At 47.5% G+C, this 26778-nt stretch overlaps 4 protein-coding genes across 21 annotated transcripts; 1 reads left to right on the top strand and 3 right to left on the bottom strand.

Moving 5' to 3' along the window:
* Positions 1–422: 422 nt before the first annotated feature.
* On the bottom strand, positions 423–26658 carry LOC112888957. 2 transcript variants are annotated; one of them, XM_025955397.1, is made up of 4 exons: positions 25900–26658; positions 1376–2703; positions 985–1254; positions 423–883 (listed from the first exon to the last, which is right to left on the bottom strand). In XM_025955397.1, the coding sequence occupies exons 2-4, from the start codon at positions 1506–1508 to the stop codon at positions 750–752; spliced, it is 537 nt and encodes a 178-aa protein (XP_025811182.1). In that variant the 5' UTR covers positions 1509–2703; positions 25900–26658; the 3' UTR covers positions 423–749. The 2 variants fall into 2 exon arrangements, with proteins under 2 accessions (XP_025811182.1, XP_025811183.1); XM_025955398.1 differs by lacking the exon at positions 25900–26658 and having other exon boundaries at positions 748–883; positions 972–1254; positions 1376–2626.
* Positions 3612–7033, bottom strand: LOC112888950 (protein Rf1, mitochondrial-like). Of its 2 annotated transcripts, none has more exons than XM_025955360.1 (2): positions 6947–7033; positions 3612–6756 (listed from the first exon to the last, which is right to left on the bottom strand). In XM_025955360.1, the coding sequence occupies exon 2, from the start codon at positions 6525–6527 to the stop codon at positions 3876–3878; it is 2652 nt and encodes an 883-aa protein (XP_025811145.1). In that variant the 5' UTR covers positions 6528–6756; positions 6947–7033; the 3' UTR covers positions 3612–3875. The 2 variants fall into 2 exon arrangements, with proteins under 2 accessions (XP_025811145.1, XP_025811146.1); XM_025955361.1 differs by having other exon boundaries at positions 3612–6852; positions 6947–6981.
* On the top strand, positions 16961–23243 carry LOC112888953. Of its 16 annotated transcripts, XM_025955370.1 has the most exons (9): positions 16962–17112; positions 17249–17670; positions 18299–18311; positions 18995–19216; positions 19324–19402; positions 19479–19567; positions 19651–19729; positions 21855–22203; positions 22338–23243. In XM_025955370.1, exons 6-9 carry the CDS (start codon positions 19546–19548, stop codon positions 22887–22889), a joined length of 1002 nt encoding a protein of 333 aa, XP_025811155.1. In that variant the 5' UTR covers positions 16962–17112; positions 17249–17670; positions 18299–18311; positions 18995–19216; positions 19324–19402; positions 19479–19545; the 3' UTR covers positions 22890–23243. The 16 variants fall into 15 exon arrangements, 15 of the variants coding, with proteins under 15 accessions (XP_025811153.1, XP_025811155.1, XP_025811150.1 ...); XM_025955368.1 differs by having other exon boundaries at positions 16961–17112; positions 19324–19567; positions 19651–20651; positions 22383–23243; XM_025955365.1 differs by lacking the exons at positions 19479–19567; positions 19651–19729 and adding an exon at positions 20236–20651.
* Positions 24471–25891, bottom strand: LOC112888958. Its single transcript, XM_025955399.1, has 3 exons — positions 25706–25891; positions 25313–25584; positions 24471–25211 (listed from the first exon to the last, which is right to left on the bottom strand). The coding sequence occupies exons 2-3, from the start codon at positions 25569–25571 to the stop codon at positions 25078–25080; spliced, it is 393 nt and encodes a 130-aa protein (XP_025811184.1). The 5' UTR covers positions 25572–25584; positions 25706–25891; the 3' UTR covers positions 24471–25077.
* Positions 26659–26778: the final 120 nt, after the last annotated feature.

The raw sequence follows: 26778 nt of genomic DNA, 5'->3' as shown, positions 1-26778 counted from the left end.
GCTAAGGTGGTCGTTCTTCTGTTCGTCAGGCTTAGTCCCACATTGCAACCACTAAGGCTTAGTCCCAAACTGCTCTGTAGAAATTGTATGGGGATCCTGCAAATCCGCGTTACACGTCACTTTTCTGGGTGTTAACTTCGCTTCTTGATTACAGAGTTGCTAATTTAGACCTTTCCTTCACAACCTTGCCGGAATGAACATAAATCTTTTTTTTAATGGTGGAATGAACACAATCTTTATGAACTCATGTCCATCCTGTTGCTTATGCTGCTTCTGTTTTGTAGCACATAACAATCTGAGTTTTGTTAACTGCTCACATGGCAGGCTCGCTGCTAGGGCGTTTCTGGATCTCTGTAGGTTCTCGTATATTGCCCTCTGTACCTTTTCATTACTGCACGTCTGCATAAAATCGACATGCAGAAAGCAGTAGAAATTCTGTGAGAATTATTTAGAAATTCCGGAGAAAACACAAGAAAAAGATAGGACGGCGAGCGATCTGATTCGGAGATCAACAGAACGAGCGAGATGAGTGTCAGGGAGACCAGGTGGTTGTCGTTGCTCCTCGTCACATTGGATCCCTGATACCTCGACCTCGACCTGAAACCCTTTCCGTTGGACAGGTTGGAGTTTTCATTTCTGTATCCATGCATGGCTTCAGAATTTCCTTTGGATACAATGCAGCTCGTCTTAGTTCCGGGTGCCACACGAGTTTTTTTTCCCCCTTTTCTTGAAAGAACGACACACACAGTTTACTTGGGCCAAGAACTGTGACTGAGGTGTGGCTTTGCGTATTGGAGACGAGTGCCATGTATAGTAGTAGACGAGTTCCGGTTCACGGTGCAATCATCAACGCAAGCTGCTGCAGCACCGCCATCAGTTGTCCCTGGCAAATCCAAATGCAAAGACGCAACAATTTCATAGACGAACACAAAATTGATCAAAGCAAGATTGCTGTGTAATATAACAAGCGCCTTTTGCCGTCACCGGTCTCGGCCGCGCCGCAGATCGAGGCGAGGCAGATCTTGGAGCAGTCGCCGGCACCGAACGCGGCGATGGGCACGGTGCAGGACTCCACGCACTTGATTGTGCAGAGCCACGCTGGGTTGCCCTCCCTGCAGCCAGGGTAGCAGCTGCCGAAGCACCCACAGAACCCCCTGAATCCGGCCACCCGCTGCTGGCCTGACACGGACAGCATGACGAGCATGCACCACACAGCAGCAGCTGCAACTCTCTTCCCTTCCATCCGTCTCCTCCCTGCAGTAGAGCCAGAGAATGTTCAAGAGGATCATTCGTTTTGCAACAGCATCAATGTGTTGCAGAAACGAGTGCAGATGAAATCAAACGCAGGGAAAGTTGGAAGTAGTAGGATGCTTACCAGTGATTGTTCCTTCAGAAACTGGGACTTGAGGTGTTCTTTCTGTTGCGCATATTGTGTGGTGACATTCAGATAATGACGTCCATTTATATATACCACTGGAGCGAAGGCTTGGAATCTTGTTCTGATGCATTCTTGCACAAGCTTTCTAGAGATCGTTATGCAGACTGAAAGAGAAATGGAGGAGTACCACGCAAGTATGCCAGATTCAGGCCAATTTCAGCTTGTTGGGCAAAATATTTTTTTGTGCTTGTATGGCAGCATACATTTGATCTCACTGTGTTCAGGAAAGAACGTCGTGATTCGTGACACAAGCGAACATGTCAGAAGTCAGATGTCTCAAAGTTGGTATGGACAACATAGTCATGCATAGAGTTAGGGTCATGAATTCATGACCAAGCAGGAAACCTTCCCTATGAAAAGGATTCCGACAATACAGGAAAAGCTTGCGAAATGATAGTGGTTCGACACATTATCACAAAGAATGCATTGTGTTGGAAATGCACACATGCACATTGGTTGGTTAAGTATCTGAACCCAAGTAAGTAGCACGGGTAGGACAGCTGTTGGCGCTGCAACACTCTGATCTGAATCATTTCAGATGTTCAGTTGTGGATTTAGTCTGAAAATGGAGAATTAGGAAAAATATGGCAGCTTCAGGAATCAGGATTCAGGACAGCTTCAGCATGTGCAACAAAAGAAATATCAATTAGTATACTGCAGCAATTTGGAGAAAGCGAACACAGAATTTCACTATGTTCGGAAAACCAGAACCCTGCTGTGATACATCAGAACTCAGGACAATATGCAGATTTGCCAAAGATGATATAAATTTGAATTGTATCAGAATATGATTGTGGGGGGTAACGTAATCGATACTTACCCGTGGTAATAGGGTACAAAGACCGGTGAACCTGCGTAATTTGAGGCAAATGTTAGAAGAAATAAATTGCAGCAGCATAGCAGTTGACAGCACTCGATCAAAGCAGACCCGTCAGAAACAGGTAGCACAAATGGTGAGACCACAGAGATTATTTTTTATTACAGATCATAGAGATTTATGTGGACATGGATCAGGATCTTCACGGACATGCTGTTTCCTATTTCATTAGATCGAGCCATCGAGGACAAGATGAAGCCGCGGTATTGATGAACAAACCTGCCATGGCTGGCGGCATGGTCTCACATTGGTTGTGTATTGCAGAAATATTTACAACTTGCCCAGACACCAATGTTAGCGTAGGGGAGAGAGAGACTGGTTGCAACTGCTTTGGCAGCAGGTTAAGTGGTTTACCCGCTTCAACAGGGACGGACACGGAACAATCCACCTGACTTCGCCTGCAGATAATAATGAAAACAGTTCAGCACCATGGAATCATATGCTTTCTATCAACAGGCCGGAGAAAAAGATTCAAGATCATAAGGCAACACTTCAACTGCGTGGGTTAGAATAAAAAAAAACAGGGATTACATGAAACTCAAGCGTACAGAGTTCCATCATCTTCAGCAGATATCATAACGTTTTAGTGGTTGTGCCAGTTGACATGCAAATCAAAAGGTTATGCTACTTCGCGATCAAATAGTGAATGGTGTTCTAGGGAACAAGAACAATCCGAGTTCCAAGCTTTCTGGAGTAGATACACACTACATCTCCGCCTATCCCTCGCGTGGCTACTGCTCTGCTCCGTGAAGCTGAACTTATGATGATTGATCAATTGAATAATCCTATGTTCCTACTGCAAAATTACCCTGCTTTGTCTGAGAAATTACTGATTTGATGGCTGTCCTTTTCATAATCTTATTATTCAGGTCTTGTCAGAGGACGAAAAATAGTGTGGAAGCACTGTTCAGGTGAGGAAAAGCTAAATCTGAACTTGTCCAGACAGAATCAGCCAGGGCGGATTTCCTGAAAGCAAACTACTCTCCAAGAGACACGGAGATCCTTCGGGAGCTTCGGTTGGTTGCGGAACAAGGCAAGGCTCTCTACCAAAAGCAGGAGGAGCTATACAATGGTCTCTTTGGGCCAAGGCCTGAAGTGAAACCAAAGAAGGCAAGCTAACTCGCTATTTTCTGGCAGTGGCTGTTTTCCTTGATTCGTTATCTGGTTCAGATGTTCAGTAAGAATGAGTAAGGTAGTTTACCTGAAAATTGTTCAGAATAGGTGCTTGAGATTCCATGACTAGCATGACCAACCTGAAAATTATGCAACAAAAAGCATCCAAACTTTCTTGAACCATTAACATGTAAATTGATCCCTGTTATAAAGATAAGTGCAACTGAAAATAAGATAATTTTTCCTTGGTGATAAACTTCATACCGAAGAGCACTATCATGATAACATTTCTCTAAACAAAGGAGACCGTAGAATATGGTAAGTAAATTAGAGCATGAGACAGAAATAATCACTGCAATAGACAGACATAATCACTCCAACAAATTTACGCGCCACATAAAGATGTCTCAACACAGTTGAGAATCCAATTCCTCTGAAAAAAAATCCTCATTTATTGATCTCCTTAAGAAAATGATACTTTTCAGGCAGGGACTTTGCATGGTGCTGATATTCCTCCCTCGACAAAACTGATATTAGCAAGGAAGTAGTGGCTGCCTCAAGTGAGAAGTTCATCTCATCAATTTTGGAGAGGTAAGCCCCAACCCTCATTATCTCACCTCTACGCAACAGCCTCCTAACTAGAGCATTTAGCATACATGAGTCTGGAGTGCATCCACTCTTTTCCATTGCTGAAAACAGATTGTCAGACTCTTCTAGCAACCCTTCTTTTATGAGATTTTCTATCATTAAGCGATAGGTCACAACATCTGGACCTAAACCATGGGCAGAGATAGCAGTGAACATATCCATAGCATCTTCCTTTCTGCCACTTTTGAGCAAAGCATCGATCATAATATTGAAGGTAATGATGTCAAGTTGAAAATCCTTAGAACATAGACTCTGAAATATTTTAAATGCCTCATCAACACATTTATTTTTGCAAAGACCATTCAGAATTGTTTTGTACGTGTAAATGTTCAGCTGCATTCCACTTTTGATCATATTGAGATAGAGTTCTTTTGCTTCAGAAAACTTCCCAGACTGAAACAAACCATGAAGTACAATGTTATAAGTGAAAATTCCAGGCTTAACTTCATTGCTCAACATTTCTCTGAATAGTCTAACTGCATCATCTATCCTGCCAGCTCTACAATAGCCATGAAGCAAAGTACTAAAAGAAACGGTATCTGGTTTCAAGCCAACTCGGACCATAGCATCAAGTAACTTCACAGCTTCCTCTATCCTGCCAGCTCTACAATAGCCATGAAGCAAAGTATTAAAAGAAACAGTATCTGGTTTCAAGCCAACTCGGACCATAGCATCAAGTAACTTCATAGCTTCCTTCATCCTACCAGCTAAGCAGTAGCCATCTATTAATGTATTATATGAGATAACATTAGGTCTCACACCTACATGTACCATCAAGTCAAGGAGACTCTGAGCTTCCATGACTCGTCCTCCATTGCAAAGGTTACGCATTATTGTGGTGAAGAACGTGGCATTGGGATGGATCCCTTGATTCAGCATTTCAGAAAATAATTCCTCGGCCTTCTCCCAGTTGTCAACAGTGCACAGTCCATAAACTAGTGAGCTAAAAACAACGATACCAGGAGTCACCCCTTCATGGATCATCTGATTGAATTTAAGCATTGCCTCATCCACTCTTCCCAACTTGCAAAGTGCATCTATTAATGCTCCATAGTTGACTACATCAGGACTCAACCCTTGCTGCCTCATTTGGTCAAATATATGCATTGCCTCATCTATCATACCACCTTTAGCATACGCACAGAGAACTATGTTAAAGGTATGATGGTTAGGTGAAACACCATTTTCTACCATCAAATCCAAGAGGCCACGCATATCAGAAAGAGCTCCTTTGGTAGCATAACCATGAAGCAGAACGCCATATGTAGTTACATCAGGTTTTGTGCCCTTTTCAATCATAGAATCAAAAATCTTTCTAGCCTCTGTGCATCTTCCACTCTTGCAAAGGTGATCCAGCAGCAAAGTACAAGTGACAGTATCTGGCTTATGACCATGCGCGGACATTTCTTTGAGCATTCGAACCACCTCTTTCCCCTGTCCTGAAGAGCAATATCCATGGATCAGACAAGTATATGTCTGATTGTCTGGCTTGACACCTTTATGAATCATCTGCTGAAGGACGCCCTCGGCCCTGTCAACTGCTTGAGCTTTGCTCAGGCCATCAATGACTGTGGTGTAGGTCACAACAGTCGGCGAAATCCCCCGGTCATCCATTTCACGAAATAGGTTGTAAGCTTTGTCCACCTGACCATCTCTAAACAAGCCATTGATGACTGTGGTGTAGGTCACAACAGTCGGCGAAATCCCCCGGTCATCCATTTCACGAAATAGGTTGTAAGCTTTGTCCACCTGACCGTCTCTAAACAAGCCATTGATGACGGTGGTGTACGCCACGACATTTGGTGGGCAGCTACCACCTCCATCATCGGCCATCATGTGGAGCAGCTCAAGTGCCTCCTCAGCTCTCTTTTCGTTGCATAAACCCTTTAGAACTGTGCTGTATGAAACTACATCTGGCGTGCAGCCAAACTCAGGCATTCGTCGGAGCAATATGTCCATGGCCTCAGACACGCACTTTCTGTCACAGACACCTTTGAGCAGTGGATTGATGACTATGCCATTCACCCTCCAGCCTGTCTTAAGGATGAGGCCAAAGGCAGCGAAACCAAGCTCCAGGCGTCCGATGCGGCAGAAGCGGTCGATGAGGATGCTGTAGGTGTGCAGGTCGGGAGCTACCTTGTCGGAGCAAGCACGGGCCATCCGGTTGAAGAGGGAGGGGACGAGCTCAGAGGAGGAGGAGCCCCTGCCCTGGGCGCGAGAGACGGCGGTGAGGAGCTGGTTGAAGGCGCGAACCGAGGCCGGCCTGGCGTGGGGGAGCAATTCGTCGAACATCTTGACGGCGTCGTCGAGGCCGAGGCTTCCCGAGCGGACGCGGCCAGCGATGGCGCGCTCCAGCTCCAAGCACCGGTCGCGGGCGGCGCTCGCGCGGCGGGACATGTCGGCGTGGGGAGGCAAGTGGCCCGGGCATGAGAGGGAAGGACGACGCCGCATGCGCCGGCGGGGGCTGGCAAGTGCAGGGCGCGCTGCGGCGTGGAGTGGGGTGGGTGAGGGTCAGGAACGGGAGTTGGTTGACAGCGGCGGTGGGCGCGGGTTGGTGGGGGCCGGCAGGCGGCGAGGACGGCCGGCACCGGGGAGCTGAGAGGGGGGTGGGCCGCTACGGGTTTCAGCTGCAATGGCCGGTGTTGAAGAAGATGCCCCACGTTCCGCAACCAAGATCACACTGCAAATCGTTTGATCTTCGTGTTAGACGCGGCTGGGATAACATATAGTTGCGACTCTTTACGATGTTTGTCAACCTTGGACTTGCGCTATAGCACTATTAGAAAATGGAAGGAAGAAATCAGGGAGGAGAAAAATGGAAGGAAGAAATCAATCCAGAGCCCAGAGGACGAATAGAACGGAAAACTCACCGGAGATTGCTGCCGGCGGGAGGCGGCGCTCGGGCGGGCGGGCGGCGCCTGCGTGCGTCCTTCCGAGTGCGAGGGTGCTGTGCGTGCGTGGGGGCCAGGATAGCAAGCTGAAGTGCTTCGTGGGCTGGGCCGTGTCCTAAAAACATTCAGATAGTGTCCGGCCCACGTATTGAGTTATTCAGCGATTTTATTTTTTCCCGCGGATACTCCCTCAGTCGAAAAAAAATGCTATTCCCGTTTTCCGAGAATACAAAAAATTTCAAATTTGATCAAATTTATAAAAAAACTACTAACATTTATATCTCCAAATAGATTTAGTATAAAAAATACATTATACGAGTAATCTAATAATACTTATTTTGTAATATAAATATTAATACTATTTTATATAAATTTGGTCAAACTTTAAATTATATGATTCCTTAGGAAGTGAGAGTTGTAATTTTTTTAGGATGGAGGCAGTACGTATCAGCATTGTATCCGTATCCAACACATATTGGATACGCGATACGTGCCCTTCCAACCGTTTCTGGGTAACTGAGCCTTGGAGGAGTAGTAGTAGTTCATGGACATGGAAAGTACAGGCGCAAATCTCTGGAAGGCAATGAAAGACCCATCCATCTTGCAGGTTCCTTCATCCTTGTTCCCCTTTGCTTGCAGGTCCAAGATGCCACTCTGAAGTCTGAACGGTGAACGCTGCCATTGCAGAAGACGCACAGCACCATGACGCTGCCATCGCGTCCATAGTTACCAATACACTTAGAAATGGGAGCCAAGAATATACTAATATCCCGGAAGCACATAAACATATTCAAACTGTAGCTAACCTGACCGCCTGAGGATGCTCTAATATAGAAGTAAATATACTCTAAAAGATATGTGCAATCCATGGATAGGGCTTGTGCATTTTTGGAGAGGTAGATCAGCATGGACTCCACTTGCAGGGCAAAGCAGGCGTAGCCACAGAAAAACCTAGCAAACGAAGAAAGAAAACTCATACAGACCGTAAAAAGCATCAGAAAAAGCCTATTCTATATGTTGACCATGAAAAGTGAATTAAGAAAGTATAATTCGAAAATGGATCTGAAGAATGTGCCAGGATGCTAGCCTGTAAAGCGTATCAACTGCTGCAAGTTCCGAGTCTTTGAAGTAATCACCTCAAGGATAAGGAGGCTCCCATGATTGATTTTACCCCTGGGTGTGCAGGATTTCATAATAAATTATGCAACAAAATGAAGAAAATAAAGTGGTAACCATTAAGTTGTAAATTGTTTTCTGCTGTAAAATAACTTTTTTCGGTGACGTTGTCTGAGCACGTTTTTTTATCAAGAGGAAGAGAATTGCAGTGACGCAACTACGAGAGATAGTGCCAAGTTATGAAACACCACTAAGCTAGTGGCACGCAACCTAGCAAAAACAATCAAGCAAGAAAAACGGAGGAAGAGAGAACACACTCAGCCTCACGGAACCACTAAGATGACGCTAAACAATTGGACCTGCTAAAGATACATCATCACCATAACAGTGGTGGCAAAGCATCCACTAGACAATGCGATCAAAGGCGGCAAACCATCTGCCCAAACAGCAAGAAGGTGGCAAAGCATCCACCAACAGAGAAAACCATGACAGCAAAGTATCCGTCAATACGGACAAGCAACTGCGGCAAAGCATCCGCTATTGACGGGCATCCGTCAAATTCGAATCAACAAGTCGACCACTGGAGATCAAAATGAACAACTAAGGCGACCTGAAGACGAGGACCTAAGCTACCATGACAATGGAAGTGACATACAAGCAGAAGCAGCGAGAAGCATCATCCCGGAGGAGAAGCTGCCCGCCACCACCACACACACCATCGACCAGCCCCCGCGCACCGAGCCGCCATGGGGTGGATTCGGCAACCAGCGACCGCGGCCGCGGCCGGCGGTGAAGCCAACCCACCGCCAGGAGAGATATGCGCGGGGAATAGCAGGGGATGCTGACGGACCGGCCACCGCCACCGGCGGCCCCCGGAGCCGGCGGAGAAGGGGCGTCAAGCGGCGGGCGGCGCGCAACCGCACGACGTCATCGTCGATGCCGCCAAGCGCCGCTGGCAGGGACGCCCCCAGCACCGTCATCATAACTAGGAGGCAACGCACCGGACCAACGGCCGGTGGCCGTGAACCCCGGCGAGGGAGGGCCGTGCCCCCCCTACCTCCCCCGATGACTCCCGCCGAGAGAGGGGGGCATGACCAGATCCAGCCTGGGGGAGCCCGAATCCGGTGAAGGGGATGCCGAATCCAGCCCCCGGCAGCCGGCGGCGGCGCACAGCGGAGCAACACCCACAACCATGGTTTTTGAGGCTGGGAAACAGGGAGAGGGGAGGAAGAGAGGAGGAAAACTGAGCCGGCTTCGGCTCAGTCGCTGGCTGCCACCACCGCCTGGCCGGTCGCCGGCGGCGGCGATGGCGGCCACCGGAGGCTGTCTAGGGTGGAGGACGGGTGGCGGCACGGAATCGCCCCCCGAGCCGCCTGGGAGGGCGACACGGGGCAAGAGATGGGAACCGAATTCAGACAGCACTTGATGTAAAATAACTAGCTACTAGGACTGAAAATAAGATAATTTTACTTGGGGCAAAATCTGATATTGAAGACAAGGATACCATTTCTCTATAGAATTTCATCAAACAAAGGAGACCACAGAATGTGGCCAGTAGATTAAAGCACGAGACAGACATAATCACTCAAACAAATTTACATGTTGTTGGGTATTGCAGAAATATTTACAACTTGCCCAGACACCAATGTTAGCGTGGGGGGGGGGGGGGGGTAGAGAGACTCATTGCAACTGCTTCGGTAGCAGGTTAAGTGGTTCACCCTCTTCAACAGGGACGAACTCGGAACAATCCACCTGACTTTGCCTGCAGATAATAATGAAAACAATTCAGCACCATGGAATCATATGCTTTCTATCAACGGGCCGGACAAAAAGATTCAAGATCACAAGGCAACACTTTAACTGGGTGGGTTAGAATAAAAAAAGGGATCATATAAAACTCGAGCGATGTGAGCCAGAAGAGGGGATCACCCGAAGAGCTCAACAGGGCCCCTGCATCGACTCCTCTGAGGGGCGACACGGGCGACGCCCCAACCCCCGCCGCCGCCACCCCTCTCTTGGCCTCCTCTCCACCTCGCCCCTACCAGGGCAGGGCACCGGAAGCCCGTGTGCCTGGTAGGAAGGCGGCGGCGGGCCTCCTTCCGTCAGTCCAGGGTGCTCCCACACCCGGTCAAGGACGCGCCGACATCGGGCATGGAGGAGGCGGCGGCAGCCCGGGGCGGCACATCCGACGTCCTGGGGATCGGATTCGGCACCCCCGGGGCCGGATCTACACGGAGGCCGGCGCTGGCGCACGTTGGCGGCGCAAGTGTGGCTGCACATGGGGCTGCGGGTGTGCGTGGGCCACAGGAGGGGCACACGCGCGTGCGGCGCGTCACGGACACTTGTGGGCCCGCTGGAGGCGGACGCACGCGGGCGGCGCGTTGGCCGGGTGCCAGGACTGGGGCCGGCGCCCTCGAGACGGGAGGCGGCGCCTATAGTGGTGGGGCATGCGCCTCGTGGCTGTTGGCGGTGAGTGCCCGTGCCGGCAGTGATGGTCAGCGACAACCTCGACGTGCTGTGGTGTAACGAGAGCGGTGGAGTCAGGTCCGGCCCCATGTGTTGTCTGGTCGGAGGGGGTGATAGCCGACATAGCTATGCGGCTGCGCGTGCAGCCGGCGTGTCGATGCCCCTCTGAAGAGGCTTCCGTGGGGCGTCGGGACAACGGCGCTGTTGGGGATGGTCAGCATGGGGTCCGGCTTCTTTGCCCGACATTTGCGCTAGTGGGGGTTCATGGGCGAAAGCCTTGGCAACGGCGACGGCGATAGGCGCCGCTTTCCCTGTTGGGGGCGTCGTGTTTCCCCCAGTGTTGTGAAAGGATCTTGATGTCGCCTAGAGGGGGTGAATAGGCAAATTACAACACTAGTTGCAACTGTCAGCATCACAGACTGGTCAGATCGGTCCAAACTAGAAAGCACACGAAATTCAGAGTTACTTCCCTCCTCAAACTCTAACACAAATCAAACTTGGTGAAGTGCTTCTGTAGATATTTTCTAAAGTTTCCGGTATGTCACTGCACACAGGACAAGCACAACCAAGTAGATTGACGTGGAATAAAATAAGTAAGTGCTAGAGAATAAAGACCTGAGAAAAACCAAAGTAGACATGAGGATTTGTTTCGCGAAGTTCGGATTCACTGTTGTGAACCCTACGTCTATTTCAACCGCTCCTTATTTTCCACTAGATATGATCTTTTCCTTTGCAGAGGTAAGATCTCAACCTTCACAAACTTGCCGCTGCTCACCACAAGCTTGGGAGCTTGTCGGCGACACCTAGCCATCTAGGAGTTTTCACCTCCAAGAGTAACAAATGCTTCACAAGTTACCTTGACGTCAACCACGAGTGCTCAAGATATGGAATGCTCTCTGGTGCTCTCACACACTCAATCTCTCAACCCAACTCAAAGGTTTGTAACCAAATTAGTACAACTCACATAGAGAGCTTGGGGAGAGCTTGCTGGTCAAAGAAATAGCTTTGGAAAGCTCAGGAACCAGCTGCACACGAAGAAGAGGGCTAAAGGGTATAAATAGCCAACTTTCTAAAACTAGCTATTGTTCTGTTAGAGGCCAACCGGTCAGACCGGTGTGACCGGACGGTCAGATCGGATTTCAAACTCAACTAGCCGTTAGTGCTAGATCGATCAAACCGGTGTGAGCCAGTGTAGAAACTCCACCCGGATAGAGAGCTTCACCTCGTGGACCAACCCAAAACTTGGTCAACCAGGTTTCTAACAGTTAGTAACCAGAGGTTTCTCTCAAGGATTCTCACTTGGGTAAACCTATGAGCACTTTGGATGTTGTCAATCAACCAATGTTGCATCCCTCTTAACAGTACGGCATACCTATACTCAAGATTAAATAGAGATAGTCAAACAACCACTTGAGCTTGTATGTCTTTACTTTTGCCGTACTTTATCTTTCTCATATTTGGGACTTTCAACATTGCTTATCATCTTGAGCACATCCAACTTGAGCTAGTGACTTAGAAACCTTTATGATCAATATTGCTTGTATTGATATCTAAGCCACTTGACCATATGATTCAAGACTTGATGCTTCAAAATTCTTCAAGTACTAGCCACTTTACCAGAGCAAAAATATCATGATCCAAGTCGTCACTTGACCATATTTTGCTTGATTCCTTCGAAGTAGAGCCCTTTTGATGGAAAAAGAACACCATACATTTGTAAAAAAAAAAGAGCAGTTATTTCCCTTTTTCCTTTTTTTTCAAAAGCTGGTCACTTGGAGTTGGAGCAATGAATCTCTGCTGTGTCTGCAAATCAAAGCCCACAGTCCGCACAACACACTGTACCTGCGTTTATCGGTGCCAAACGTTACTAGAACAGCGCCGAAACGGAATAAGGGGGTGTTTGGCGCAGCTTCTCAACCAGCGTTTCAACATCTTTAAGCGCTTACACAGCCAAACGCTACACTTCTATCCGCGCTTCAGAAACCAGCGCTACTCTAGCCTTCGTAAAAGCAGCGTCTGGGAAAAGCTGACGGCACCCCGCTTCCCACCGCTTAGCGCCCCTCTCCCGACTCCCCACGGCGCTGCGCCCCTCTCTCATCCCGCTCCCTCCTGCGCCCCCCTCTCTGCTCCATGGAGAGCTAGGGTTCTCCCCGCCCCCTGCTCCACCAAGCCGCGCGCCCCTCCCCGCCCGCGGCCGCGCCGCGCCGGCCAGGGCCGCGGCCGCGCCGCGCCGCCCCGCTACGGCCTCCGCCGCCCTGCCCCGGGCCCGCGCCGCCCCGCCCCGCCGCGGCCTCCGCCACCCCGCCCCGGGGCCCGCGCCGCGCCGCACCGCCCCGCCCAGCCCGCGGCCGCGCCGCGCCGCCCCGCTGCGGCCTCCGCCGCCCTGCCCCGGGCCCGCGCCGCCCCGCCCCGCCGCGGCCTCCGCCGCCCTGCCCCGGGCCGCGCCGCCCCGCTGCGGCCTCCGCCGCTGTTGTCAAGGTATGTGAAATTTTAGACATTGATGGTCAAAGCAAGATGGGTTAGGGTTCTTGGTTCTTGGGTCTTAGGATTTGGATGGGTCGACTAGCGAATTTGCAATACCTCAGATCCAAGTTCTTGATTGGTTTTCGTAGGTGAAACGAGATGGGTTAGGTAGATCGAGTCAGGTATTACTGTCGCAATTTGAAGGATTCCTCCGTGCGGTTGCTAATCAAGCCCGTGTGATCATGAATTAGCTGTGCTACTGCGACTAGGCTGTGCTTTTGTGATTGGATTTCACTAGCGGTTGCTACTGCACCCAAATGTTCAACTGTGTACTCTATTGACTGACGCAAGGCACCACAAGTGTTACTATACCATCTTTGTTTCTGCTGTTCTACCAAATTGTTCATGGTATGCTTATGGATCAAATTGGCTTACAGGATGCTAATTAAACCCCCTGCGTATTGAAGCAGATTATAGTTTATAATCATGATGCATGCGTGGACACCATGCTCATATTTCATATCCTTGAGTGTCATTTCTCTTCACCTATTAGGCTATTATAGTTCGACCTAAAAGAAAGCCAGCACTGCGCATCCCTCGTGCAAAGATCCAAAGAAAATGATTTACTAGATAGCTAGTAGTTAGCTTATGGCTAGTTGTGTGTGCTCAAAAAAGATCCACTGTGGCAGTAGTTAGTTCAATTAAGCATAGAAATTAGAAGCTAATAGGATATGATCTTGAGATTCCTGCATATTGCATACAGAAGTGTATATATTGTTGTACCAGATTGCATTCCTAGTTGTAGCCTGTTTGCTTCTGATGTGTAATGTGAGGTCCAGCCATGCGCATCATGATAGGTGTGAGTTCAGTGGTAGCCCTAGGAATTTACCTAGCTATAGATTATAGTTAAGACAACCAATAGTCACTCTTAGAGCATCTCCAAGAGCCTTTCTAAAATATACTCTTAGTCTTAACCCAAATTGTATTATTGTTGTAAATATTTACGATGATCTTATACAGTTTTGCAGGTACTGAGTTGCAGGAATTATCATACCTTTCTTTGAAGGTAGGCCAGGACCGCCCCGCCCGCCCCTGCTGCCACTTCTTCAAGATCGACACCAGCAAGGTAAGGCAACGCAACTAGTTTCTGTTATCTACTTTGTGCTAATTTAAACAATTAGAGTAGCTGTAATTTAGTCACTTGCATAGATGGAGAACACGTCAAAGAGCAGGAAACCAAATGCACAATGGGATCCAACTGCTGCTAAAATTTTTAATGAGATATGTGTGGAACAAGTGTTGGCAAATGTCGTAGCTTCTTCAAGCTACGACAGGAACAAGGAGGCCGTGGACGCGAGATAGCGCACGGAGCTGAGCAGCAACCCTGAGGATCGCGGCACACACGGCCCCAAGCGTCCGAATGATGCACACGCCGGTCGCGACGCTCGGCTCTGGCGCTACGCGGTGGTGGGTGACCTTGGCGGCGGCAGTCCAGCGCAGCCTCTCCCGTCGCTGGTGCCCTCCGCCGAAGCCAGGGCAGCCGTGAAGGTCTTGAGTGGGAGAGAAGCTGGAGGTGTTCTCCATCCGGAGCAAGGAACGGCGGAATCGTCCGCGGGCTCGCTACCAACACCGGGCCGTCGCCCACCAGCGCCCGAGCCGGTGGCGGGGGAAGAGGTCAAGAGGAGGAGCATTTTGCAAAATAACCCCTCGTTTGGATCCATACTTTACAGAAAACCCCTCATTTGGATAGCGATTACTAATCGCGATCCGAAGTTTGCATAAACCCCCCTGAATCTAATAATCGCGATCCGAATATTTATAAATAACTCCCAGCTCGGGATGCGATTTTTAAAATTCGTTCCCGCGTGCGCCTGCTGTCGTCGATCTCTTGTGCCCATGGCTTCCGCGTCCGCCGCGAGATTCGCCGGAGATCCGTACCGCCCTGTCGTGCTTCTCCTCTGCTGATTCACGCCGTCTTCCCCTTCTCTGCCCGCGGAATCCTGGATGTCGAGCTGCCCCAAGTTGGAGAGGGTTTATTGAGAATGTCCGGCGCTGGACCATGGTATGGGCGCATGGCAGCTCGACAGGAACCACGCCAGCGAGCTTTGCCGATTGAGGGCACGCCGCCGGGAGAAGCTGCGCGACGCCTTCCCAGGAAAGCAGTTTAGTTGTCGATCAGATAATCTCATTAAGCCGATTTGCACTCCTTTTTTGTGCTTCAGAGGAAGTAATTAATCTTGAGCCGCGCGTGGTGTGTTCAGTCGATCAGAATCTCAGCTCTGAACATCATCAGTGCATTTGGAAAATTACTGAAGGGACGAACATGATAACACGAGAAACGGTGACCCTTTTCCTGATTGATTAATCCTGATTCCTGAGCCGACGACGACGAGAGACTGGAACTGAACTGACGACGACGATCGCACGCTGAAGTCTGAAGCTTATGAGCTTCGTTTCAGAAGAACAGTGAGGGAGCCAGGAATACATTGAGCTGCTGCTGGCAATTTTGAGCTACGTTTCAGAAGAAACAGGATTGGACGGCGAGTCGGCGACCGTGTGAATTGATCAGAAAGTTTCAGGCCAGCGATCAGTTTTTATTTTCTATCAGCTCCTTTTGGTGGCTGTAAAAATGCTGACTGCTACAATTTGGTGGAGGGAATGAGTGCCAGGAAACCGATAGGATTTCTTTTTCTTTTTGGCTGTTGCCCGTTCTCAACCAGGACGACCAAGCTCACACAAGTACAAAACTGCTTCCCTAAAGGTGTGTTCGTTTCCTGGCACCTAAAGTTAGAGAGGTCACATCAAAGAGAATCTTATTATTTAGAAGTATTAAATAAAGTCTAATTACAAAACTAATTGCAGAACGCCAGTGCTAATTCGCGAGACGAATCTAATGAGGTATATTAGTCCATGATTAGCGGATGATTACTGTAGCATCACTGTGGCAAATTATGGATTAATTAGGCTCATTAAATTTGTCTCGCGAATTAACACCCAGCTGTGCAAAAAATTTTATAAACAGATTTTATTTAATACTTCTAAATAACAAGATTTTCTTTGATGTGATGGGTCTAAAGTTTAGAGGGTGGAAAACGAACAGACCCTAAGTCATCAAAATATTGTCTTTGTCGCTAAATACAGAATCGATGATGGCTGATGAGATGTGCCAGCGCACGAACTGGAACACTCACCTCGCGCGGGCACTCGTTGCGACCATCATGCCGACCTCCGCAGCACACGAGATGTCCCGGTGCCTCCCTCTCCCAGACGACGACGTCGATCTCGGGCATGTGCTGGCGATCCAACGAAATCATGGAGGGAAGCAAGCTCCGATTCGCGCGTCACGCAGGGAATGGAAAGTCGGCTGTCTATGCCTGTGCCCGTTGCAGGCTTGCAGCGAGATACTCTGATATAGGGAGGAGGCGGCGAAGGGTATAAATAAGGAAGGATCGTCGACAAGGCAGAGTGGCCCACCTCCGTGAACTCAATCCTGCTACAGTGGCGCCGGCGCCGGCGGCGCGCGGTGCACGACACCAACCAATTCAACGTCAGCCGTCGGGCCCCTCGATCTCTCCTCTTCAGTCCCCGAGGGTGACTGGCGTTGTGCTCTCGTCGGCCTTCACGCTGCCGCCGTCGTCTATCCGTGTCCTGCGCGAGTGAGGTGATCGACGCTGAGGGGCTGCCGGGGGAGCTGATCCGCGAGCTCCTCAGCTCCACTGATTCCTGCGCTGCCGCTAATGGAAGGTTTTCAGAACGCCCCCTGATTTGGATCCGAGTATTTGAAAAAAAATCCATTAATTTTTCATACAGACCCCTAGTTTGGATCGCGATTAATCGTGATCTGAATACTTGCAAAGGGACCCCAGTATTTACATGTACCCCCCTAATTCGGATCGCGATTAATAGTTGCGATCCGAATATTTGCAAAAAGGACCCTATTATTTGCATGTAGCCCCCTGGATGGGATGGGAATTTGGCAGCCGTCGCGGAGGGGTTCAGTTCAGACTCCGAAGGCAAGGCAGGAGCGGGAGCGGAGCGAGGCGGCCATGGCGGAGCTCGCTGCGGACCAGCACGTCCGCTACATCGTCACCGTGGGGAAGGTAACGAACCCGTCCACCTCGCCCTCTCCCCCGTCTCCTCGACTTCTCCCGCGCTTCCGACGCCCGCCCTTCTCTGCCTCTTCGATCGGCTTGATGTCCTAGATGTGGATAAGGTTGCTGATTGTATCGTTTCCAGATCTTGAATTGGGTTCACACCGTTGGAGTATCGGGGAGATTACAACTTGGGGCCGGCCCGATCGACGGCGACGCTGGGGCGAGCAGCGGCGTGGGGTGGATCTGCACGGTGCTGCGGAGATGAGCGGCCGGTGTGGTGGCTGCCTCTTCTACGGGCGGCTCGTTGCCCCGCAGCTCTCGGCCTCACAGCTCCTGCTCTTCTAGCGGCGCCTGCGATGCCTCCCAAGTCAGAATGCATGGCGCGCGGGCGAGGCTCACGAGGTCAGCGTCACAGAGGCCGCGCGAAGGACGCCCAAGCGATAGGCTGGCGCTTGTTGCAGGCCACACCGCCGGATCACCAGCCACCAGTTGCAGTGGTTGGTTAGCAGGGCAAAAGCTTAAAGCCTCAAGCAGCGGCCAGCAGGAGCGAGCAACTAAAGCAAGGTATGCAAATCAATAGATGCAATTTCCTGTTTCTGTATTACTCTGTGTTAATGGTTCAATGTTATCATGCATCAAATGTACAGTTACAAACTGCGGTGTACCAGAACTATCTGTTCTCATATGGCATCAGTAATTATCTCTCTTTTACTGTTCTTCAAGTAACTAGAGATAGAGCAATACCGAAAAGCTGACTATCAAGTGACTGATTAGATTGGGAGAAAAGCTGGTTTAAACTTTAAAACCTTAATAAATGGGGAAAGAAGATAATCTAATGGAGTTATATGCATGACTAATGAAACAAGCTGCGATGAACTTGACAATTACATGGCACAAAAGAAGTCAGGTAAACATTGTGTATGAACATGGAATAGGTGTTACTCTAATAGAGATCGCATAGATATTATTCATTTCTCTACGACTGAACTGTCTCCACATGAGGTCTCGGTTCATCTGAATTTTTCCAAAACCAATGCAATATCAGGAAGCTGAGAGTAGTAGCTTCTAGTAGAGATGTTAACTTTTCATTTTAATTAATTTCCCCTGCTCTCATTTTTTCCCCCCTCTCCCCCTGCTGCACTACTATGCATCGCTATCAGATAATCATAATTGCATCTTCTTTATCTTGCAGTTTGTTTGAACAGGTACAGCTATAACCACAAGAGTCTTCAATTCCTATGTAGCCCTGCATTGTTCGTGCATGCTTGGTCAACAATGGATGACCCAGACCTCAAAAGGAAAGCTGCTCTTGGTTACTCAAAATGTTAGCTATCTCATAATTAAGGAGCAGGGAGGGGGCACTCATTCCTCACTGAACCACCAACCACCAGTGGCAGATCTAGGATGCAAAATTTGGGGGGGGGGGGGGGGGCTCATTTTCCTCTTCCTCCTCCTCCTCTCTTTGTCTTCTTCTTCCCCTTCTTTATCCCTGGTTGAAAATTGTTTTGCCCCCCCCCCCCCCCCCCCCCTGCCGACCACACCACAGGGCGGCAGCAAGATTACTGAACTGAGGTAAATTGCTTCTCACAGCCATGACATTCTACATGTTCATTTTCAGCAAACATATATACATTCAAGGACTTCAGTTTAATTTCCAATTTCTCCAATAGAGAACAATTAGTAAATGAAGGCTTTAGGGCCTGATTGGTTTAGAGCCAAAACCTGCCCTGCCAAAGTTAGGACGGACCCAAAAATTGGCGCTCGTTTGGTTCAAAACCAAAACGTAGGCGCGCCGAACTTTCTGGGCAGGACGGTAGTGTTCACGTTGCCGACGTTTTGGCTGACGTGGCCAGGCTCCCTCTTCCCTCCCTTAACTATTGCAGCGCAGCCTCCTCCTCTCGCAGGTCGCAGAGCAGCCAGCCTCCTCCCCTCTCGCAGCGCAACTAGCCCCGGAGCCCCCCACCATCTCTTCTCCTCGAGTCAACAACAAAGCACCGGACTTCCACCACTCATTCCCATCGCAGATCAAAGGGCCCTACCTCAAGTACAGATGGGATAGGAAATAAAATCTTTTCATCATTTGAGGACCTGGGGTATCTCCGTTGATCTGGTGCACTCTCCTCTCCAATCAATCCATCTATTCCAACTAGCATGTGTTCCTCCACTACAACCATCAATTTTCTAGATTTAACTTTCTAAATTATCTTCTGTTTACAGATCCACTGCACCAAAGTGCTGACGAAAACATTCGTGAACTGAATCGACAGCTACAAGATCTGTTGGTCCAAAGATTAAGGTACATTTCTACGAAATCCTTTCTCTGTTCAAACTTCAGATCGAAACAAAAGGACATTATTTGCTTTTTTCATCAGTATGGATTGTTAGGGAGCGTGAGGGATTGCTGGATAGAGGATTTTGTTGCGTAGCCACCTGGGCAGCATGATGGCCTGCAGTTTGGACTGTAAATTATTTCCTAGTCCTACTGGTTTCAGATGTAGCTCCACGAATTACCAACTGCATAATCCATAAAATTTCTTGTGTTAGATTTCAGACTTCCGATGGCTAACCACTTCAAACTGTCCAAATATTTTCCATCAGGTGTTTGTCCGTCCACTTCCTTCAGGTTGTCTGCACCTCTCCATTGATAGCATTTCTTGAGACCTTTATCCAGTGCTATTTACCAATTACAGCTAGCTTTTTGGTTCTGATTTACTTGTCTAAAGCCTGAGCACTTGCCATAGTATCATAGGTAAGACACTGGCCACCCAAAGCCATAGTATCCTGTTCATATTCTGTGCAGACCTTGCAAAGAAATCCTCAGCTTCTCATATAATTTAAATAAGTATTTTGTGAAGTCCTAACAAAATTATCATAATGTGAAAGTATTAGCAGACAAGTAGATATCTTAGTATATTTTTTATTATCATTACCGTAAATTTATTCACGCTTGATGGACAATATTTCAGTTAATGTGTTTACCAAAGAGAATCAATTTATTGGCTGTTGATCTATGCTATGCACTTGTTCTTCCTGTGTCATTTATTATTTCAACAATGTTTTACTTGGCTGGTGATATATGATTTGCAGCCTCTCTTTTTTTTTCTTTTTGCTTGTGGATGTTGGATATAGGCATGTACATAGATGGACAATAATCAGCATGAATTCCTTTATTACTGTATGTGGAGGCAAAAGGCCCTAGCTGTTCTTGTTCTACTGTTGGTCTTCTGGTGGAGGAACCAAAATGACAAGAGGACTAGAGCCAAACGTGTAAAGTATGCTCCTCTTATGCAGAGGGATATCTGGCGTAGTAGTGAACTAATTAGGTTGGTTGACACCTCCGACGGAATATGTATGCGCGAGCTGAGGATTGCCCGGTCTGTGTTCTACAAGCTTTGTTCTGGGCTTAGGGACAGGGGGCTATTACTTGATACATTTCATGTTTCAGTGGAGGAGCAAGTGGCTATGTTTTTGAAGATTGTTGGGCAATGTCACACACACTCCTCTGTAGCCATTGCACAGTGGAGATCTGGATGGACAGTTAGTAGATATTTTAACGTCGTCTTACGTGCCCTTGTGAAGTTGGCTCCTGAACTAATTTATATTAGATCAACTTCCACACATCCTAAGATCACCAACAGCCCAAACGGATTTTATCCATATTTTGAGGTAACTCTCAGAAGTGCATGGACATATTTCTTTAACAACTTATATGCAAAAATGCTTGACATAAGTTTTTGTCATTGTACATAGGGATGTATAGGGGCACTTGATGGCACTCACATCAGGGCATGTGCACCTGCTAAATTTGTGGATAGGTTTAGGGGGCGCAAGTCGTACCCCACACAAAATGTCTTAGCGGTTGTCGACTTTGATCTGCATTTCACTTTTGTCCTAGCTGGGTGGGAGGGGTCTGCTCATGATTCTCATTTGCATGATGCCCTGACTCGTCCAAATGGGCTCAAAATCCCAGAAGGTATTAATGAATTTTGAAAAATGGTACATGGTATCAACATCGTAAACTAACAATATACGCTATTTTAACTTTGGTTGTAGGGAAATTCTATTTGGCTGATGCTGGATATGCCACTAGGCCAGGCATAGTGCCACCCTATCGCGGTGTTCGCTATCACCTAAAAGAGTTTCACGGAGCCCATGACCCAAAATGTCCAAAAGAGCTTTTCAATCATCGCCATTCCCAACTTAGGACAACAGTTGAGCGGGCATTTGGCGCTCTCAAGAATCGCTTCAAAATTCTTAGTAATAAGCCATTCATACCCCTGAAGTCACAGCCAAAGGTGGTCATTGCCTGTTGTGCCCTTCATAATTGGATACTGGATGATGGAGCTGATGAGTTCATATATGATGAGCCAACTTGGTATGGCCATCTACCTAGGAGTAGAAATCGTGTCACCGATCGAGAGGCTGATGTACGTGAGTGGGCTACCAAGCGTGATTCAATTGCCCAGCAGATGTGGAATGATAGACTTAACAATAATGTTACCGTTGAAAATTAGTGTGTATTAGCTGCAGCTGCCATCTTTTGGGTTAGTTTGGACAGTTAATATCGTTTCTGTTTGTGTACTTTGGTGGCTGTGTAGCCATTTGGTCTGCATACAATAGCACTGAACTTGTGCTTTGCAATTTAATAATATGTTTGCTTAGTGGTGTAACTTTCTTCTGTTCAACCACAACATCGTTTGTTATATACTTAATATGGTTTGAAACTTATTGTGAACTTTCATTTATAGCATGGTTAAGAAAAACAAAGTTGGAAGTGCTGATGTTGTATATCGTGAGAAGTACAAAACATGGACTGATGACAGCACTGAGTTTATGCTTCAGTGGTATGTTGACTACCAAAAGGACAAACCTGCTACCTTTAGGTGGAAGCAACACCACCATCATCTGTGTGTAGAAGCTTTGAATGCCAGATTTGGAATAGGAGCTACCAGACATCAAGCTTATCGTCAGTTCAGGGCATTAAAGGAGAAGTGGAACTGGATAAGCCAAGCTTTGGCCAAGAGTGGCAATGGTTTTGATGCAGCGTCTCGCAAGTTCAATCTACCATATTCAGAGAAACCACCTTCCAAGCTTGGGGTAAGTTTATCTGTTGCATACATTTATGTTGACGAAAATTCACTATGCCATGTACAAAGTCACTAGCTTTTGCAATAGTGTGTACTTAGTTTCTGAGTTCATGTTTTGGACTCACTGGTTAATATTTATTGCAGACTTTGAAATACAACTATCTTACTCGACCTATCAAATTCTTCCAGCTCATGGAAGAGCTATTTGGAGAATCTGGCCAAGCTAATGGATCCTTAGCTATTGACCAATACACTTCAGATGCAGAAGATGATAGATCTGAAACAGAGACTGATGATTCATTTACTGTTGAGCATGGTGAGAATAATTCTGACACTATTGCTCGTAGCAATTCACCTGATCTAGCCTTCAGTTCTAGTCTCAAGCACAAAAACATGAAATCGCCTATGAAGAAGCTTCGAAAGCACAAAGAAAAACGTGCCAACGCACTAGAGAATGATAAAATTGCATCAAGTATTGTCATGCTGGCCAATTCTGTTGCATCCACTGCCCCTGCACCTGCTGATCCTTATGCTAATCTTTGGAAGCGTATTGAGGATATACCTTTCCCACCACGGGATAAGGTTGATATTGCAACCTTTCTTTCCAAGCCGGAGCAGATGTACTTGCGCAACTACTTGAATGCTGCATCTGATCAGTCATTTGGATCCTGGGTAACTGATTACTTAGGTGCCTAGTATGGTGCTAGTGGTGGGTATGCATGTGAATATGGTAGCTCTGAGTGAATATGGATGCTGCAGCTTTTGGTATTTTGGACGTGCTGTAGGTGGACATCATATCGATGCACTTGCTTGTGCTATTTTGGAAGTGTTGTCGGTTGACAGGAGCATGTTTCTGTAACTTGTGCGACGTAGAACTACTGTAGGTGGTCAAGAAAGATGTACTCCTCCAGCATAATATTATTTTGTGCTAATCAAGGTGGCTGGACTTCATGAACTCATTTGTATAATATGTAAATATATCATCAGTAGGCCCGAACAGTTATGTAAATGACATGTTCTAATATTATATGATAGCATGAATCATGGACAGTGGCAGGTGGCATAGGTATTTTGACATCAAAATTAGTTGGCGGCCAAAATTTTGGCTGTTATATTTTAGCACCCAAGCAAGTACTATCCAAAAATTCTTGCCCATGTTTTGGCACCCAACCAAGTGCTATCCAAAAATTCTTGCGCATGTTTTGGCATCCAACCAAGTGCTATCCAAAAATTCTTGCCCATGTTTTGGCCAATAAATTTGGCATGCCCATGATTTGGCCAGCCCATGTTTTGGTAGGACAGATTTTGGCCACAAACCAATCAGGCTCTTATTTCCAAGGAAATTTTTCCTGATCATACTATGCTATTTTTCCACACAAGGGACCACGCCTGAGTTTCTTATTCCTCAGATGAGCAACGAGATTACAAAGTTGATCATACTATGCTATATCATGCTACATAGTGCAGAGTCTTCTGTTTGACGTTGAAGTTTGTTCTGTTTATTGCCTTTTTTTCTGATCATACTTTGCAGCTATTTTAAGTTGAAGTTTGTTCTGTTTGTTGCCTTCTACTGCGCTGTGAATGTTTCTCGGAGCTTAACACACTGCTTAACTACCTGTTGCAGATTACATGTCCTCCTCAATCCCCATGCTACATTCAGCTGATCTTGTCGGAGCCAGTAAAGAAAGAGTACGCGGTTATGTACACTCTTTGCTCCTGACTATGCAAAGCTACAGATGGACAAACACTGTTGTGCTAAGGTGGTCGTTCTTCTGTTCGTCAGGCTTAGTCCCACATTGCAACCACTAAGGCTTAGTCCCAAACTGCTCTGTAGAAATTGTATGGGGATCCTGCAAATCCGCGTTACACGTCACTTTTCTGGGTGTTAACTTCGCTTCTTGATTACAGAGTTGCTAATTTAGACCTTTCCTTCACAACCTTGCCGGAATGAACATAAATATTTTTTTTAATGGTGGAATGAACACAATCTTTATGAACTCATGTCCATCCGGTTGCTTATGCTGCTTCTGTTTTGTAGCACATAACAATCTGAGTTTTGTAACTGCTCACATGGCAGGCTCGGGCTGAGGCCAGGTCAAGTTCGCTGCTAGGGCGTTTCTGGGTCTCTGTAGGTTCTCGTATATTGCCCTCTGTACCTTTTCATTACTGCACGTCTGCATAAAATCGACATGCAGAAAGCAGTAGATTTCGTTGTTAGCTGCTGTAGTATCACCCGAACGTTAGCTGTCATCTTCTGAAATTAGCTTTGCTATTTTGCTAGATGTGATCATTTCCAAGCTCATGTATTTTTCTGCAAGCTCTCTCTTTTACAGTGGTTCAGGTAACCTGAACACCACACACGTTTGCTTGCAGTATTTTGCTGCGTCGGCGCTCTTGCCATTGCCCGGTCTCTGCATCACAAGATAAGGAAGGCGGAGGCTCGACATGCTGCTGGGCCCGATGCTTTAGCGTCTGGCTTGGGCCGAATTGGCGCAAAAAATTACTGCAGCCCTCTCTGGTTATAATTTTGGGCTTCTTCTTGATCGTGAGCTGGGTGGGCCTTTCAAATTCTGTGAGAATTATTTAGAAATTCCGGAGAAAACACAAGAAAAAGATAGGACGGTGAGCGATCTGATTCGGAGATCAACAGAACGAGCGAGATGAGTGTCAGGGAGACCAGGTGGTTGTCGTTGCTCCTCGTCACATTGGATCTCTGATACCTCGACCTCGACCTGAAACCCTTTCCGTTGGACAGGTTGGAGTTTCCATTTCTGTATCCATGCATGGCTTCAGAATTTCCTTTGGCTACAATGCAGCTCGTCTTAGTTCCGGGTGCCACACGAGTTTTTTTTCCACCTTTTCTTGAAAGAACGGCACACACAGTTTACTTGGGCCAAGAACTGTGACTGAGGTGTGGCTTTGCGTATTGGAGACGAGTGCCATGTATAGTAGTAGACGAGTTCCGGTTCACGGTGCAATCATCAACGCAAGCTGCTGCAGCACCGCCATCAGTTGTCCCTGGCAAATCCAAATGCAAAGACGCAACAATTTCATAGACGAACACAAAATTGATCAAAGCAAGATTGCTGTGTAATATAACAAGCGCCTTTTGCCATCACCGGTCTCGGCCGCGCCGCAGATCGAGGCGAGGCAGATCTTGGAGCAGTCGCCGGCACCGAACGCGGCGATGGGCACGGTGCAGGACTCCACGCACTTGATTGTGCAGAGCCACGCTGGGTTGCCCTCCCTGCAGCCAGGGTAGCAGCTGCCGAAGCACCCACAGAACCCCCTGAATCCGGCCACCCGCTGCTGGCCTGACACGGACAGCATGACGACCATGCACCACACAGCAGCAGCTGCAACTCTGTTCCCTTCCATCCGTCTCCCCTCCCTGCAGTAGAGCCAGAGAATGTTCAAGAGGATCATTCGTTTTGCAACAGCATCAATGTGTTGCAGAAACGAGTGCAGATGAAATCAAACGCAGGGAAAGTTGGAAGTAGTAGGATGCTTACCAGTGATTGTTCCTTCAGAAACTGGGACTTGAGGTGTTCTTTCTGTTGCGCATTTTGTGTGGTGACATTCAGATAATGACGTCCATTTATATATACCACTGGAGCGAAGGCTTGGAATCTTGTTCTGATGCATTCTTGCACAAGCTTTCTAGAGATCGTTATGCAGACTTCACGACTTGAATTGAATAATCCACCTGACTTCGCCTGCAGATAATAATGAAAACAGTTCAGCACCATGGAATCATATGCTTTCTATCAACAGGCCGGAGAAAAAGATTCAAGATCATAAGGCAACACTTCAACTGCGTGGGTTAGAATAAAAAAAACAGGGATTACATGAAACTCAAGCGTACAGAGTTCCATCATCTTCAGCAGATATCATAACCTTTTAGTGGTTGTGCCAGTTGACATGCAAATCAAAAGGTTATGCTACTTCGCGATCAAATAGTGAATGGTGTTCTAGGGAACAAGAACAATCCGAGTTCCAAGCTTTCTGGAGTAGATACACACTACATCTCCGCCTATCCCTCGCGTGGCTACTGCTCTGCTCCGTGAAGCTGAACTTATGATGATTGATCAATTGAACAATCCTATGTTCCTACTGCAAAATTACCCTGCTTTGTCTGAGAAATTACTGATTTGATGGCTGTCCTTTTCATAATCTTATTATTCAGGTCTTGTCAGAGGACGAAAAATAGTGTGGAAGCACTGTTCAGGCGAGGAAAAGCTAAATCTGAACTTGTCCAGAAAGAATCAGCCAGGGCGGATTTCCTGAAAGCAAAGTACTCTCCAAGAGACACGGAGATCCTTCGGGAGCTTCGGTTGGTTGCGGAACAAGGCAAGGCTCTCTACCAAAAGCAGGAGGAGCTATACAATGGTCTCTTTGGGCCAAGGCCTGAAGTGAAACCAAAGAAGGCAAGCTAACTCGCTATTTTCTGGCAGTGGCTGTTGTCCTTGATTCGTTATCTGGTTCAGATGTTCAGTAAGAATGAGTAAGGTAGTTTACCTGAAAATTGTTCAGAATAGGTGCTTGAGATTCCATGACTAGCATGACCAACCTGAAAATTATGCAA

The sequence above is a fragment of the Panicum hallii genome, chromosome 4 (genome assembly GCF_002211085.1).
Source record: "Panicum hallii strain FIL2 chromosome 4, PHallii_v3.1, whole genome shotgun sequence".
In the NCBI taxonomy this organism is placed as follows: Eukaryota; Viridiplantae; Streptophyta; class Magnoliopsida; order Poales; family Poaceae; genus Panicum; species Panicum hallii.
The sequence above is the reverse complement of the archived record's forward strand: the minus strand, read 5'-3'. Positions and strand labels throughout refer to the sequence as shown.

Coding starts and splice junctions, on each gene's coding strand:
- LOC112888958 (XM_025955399.1), bottom strand. CDS start 25,571: ATGGAAGGGAACAGAGTTGCAGCTGCTGCTGTGTGGTGCATGGTCGTC. Junction 25,212..25,312: donor CTGCGGCGCGGCCGAGACCG/GTGATGGCAAAA, acceptor TGGATTTGCCAG/GGACAACTGATGGCGGTGCT.
- LOC112888953 (XM_025955366.1), top strand. CDS start 20,248: ATGGACAATAATCAGCATGAATTCCTTTATTACTGTATGTGGAGGCAA. Junction 20,652..21,854: donor TCTGGATGGACAGTTAGTAG/ATATTTTAACGT, acceptor TTTCATTTATAG/CATGGTTAAGAAAAACAAAG. Junction 22,204..22,337: donor AACCACCTTCCAAGCTTGGG/GTAAGTTTATCT, acceptor TATTTATTGCAG/ACTTTGAAATACAACTATCT.
- LOC112888950 (XM_025955360.1), bottom strand. CDS start 6,527: ATGCGGCGTCGTCCTTCCCTCTCATGCCCGGGCCACTTGCCTCCCCAC.
- LOC112888957 (XM_025955397.1), bottom strand. CDS start 1,508: ATGCATCAGAACAAGATTCCAAGCCTTCGCTCCAGTGGTATATATAAA. Junction 1,255..1,375: donor TTCTGAAGGAACAATCACTG/GTAAGCATCCTA, acceptor GCTCTACTGCAG/GGAGGAGACGGATGGAAGGG. Junction 884..984: donor CTGCGGCGCGGCCGAGACCG/GTGACGGCAAAA, acceptor TGGATTTGCCAG/GGACAACTGATGGCGGTGCT.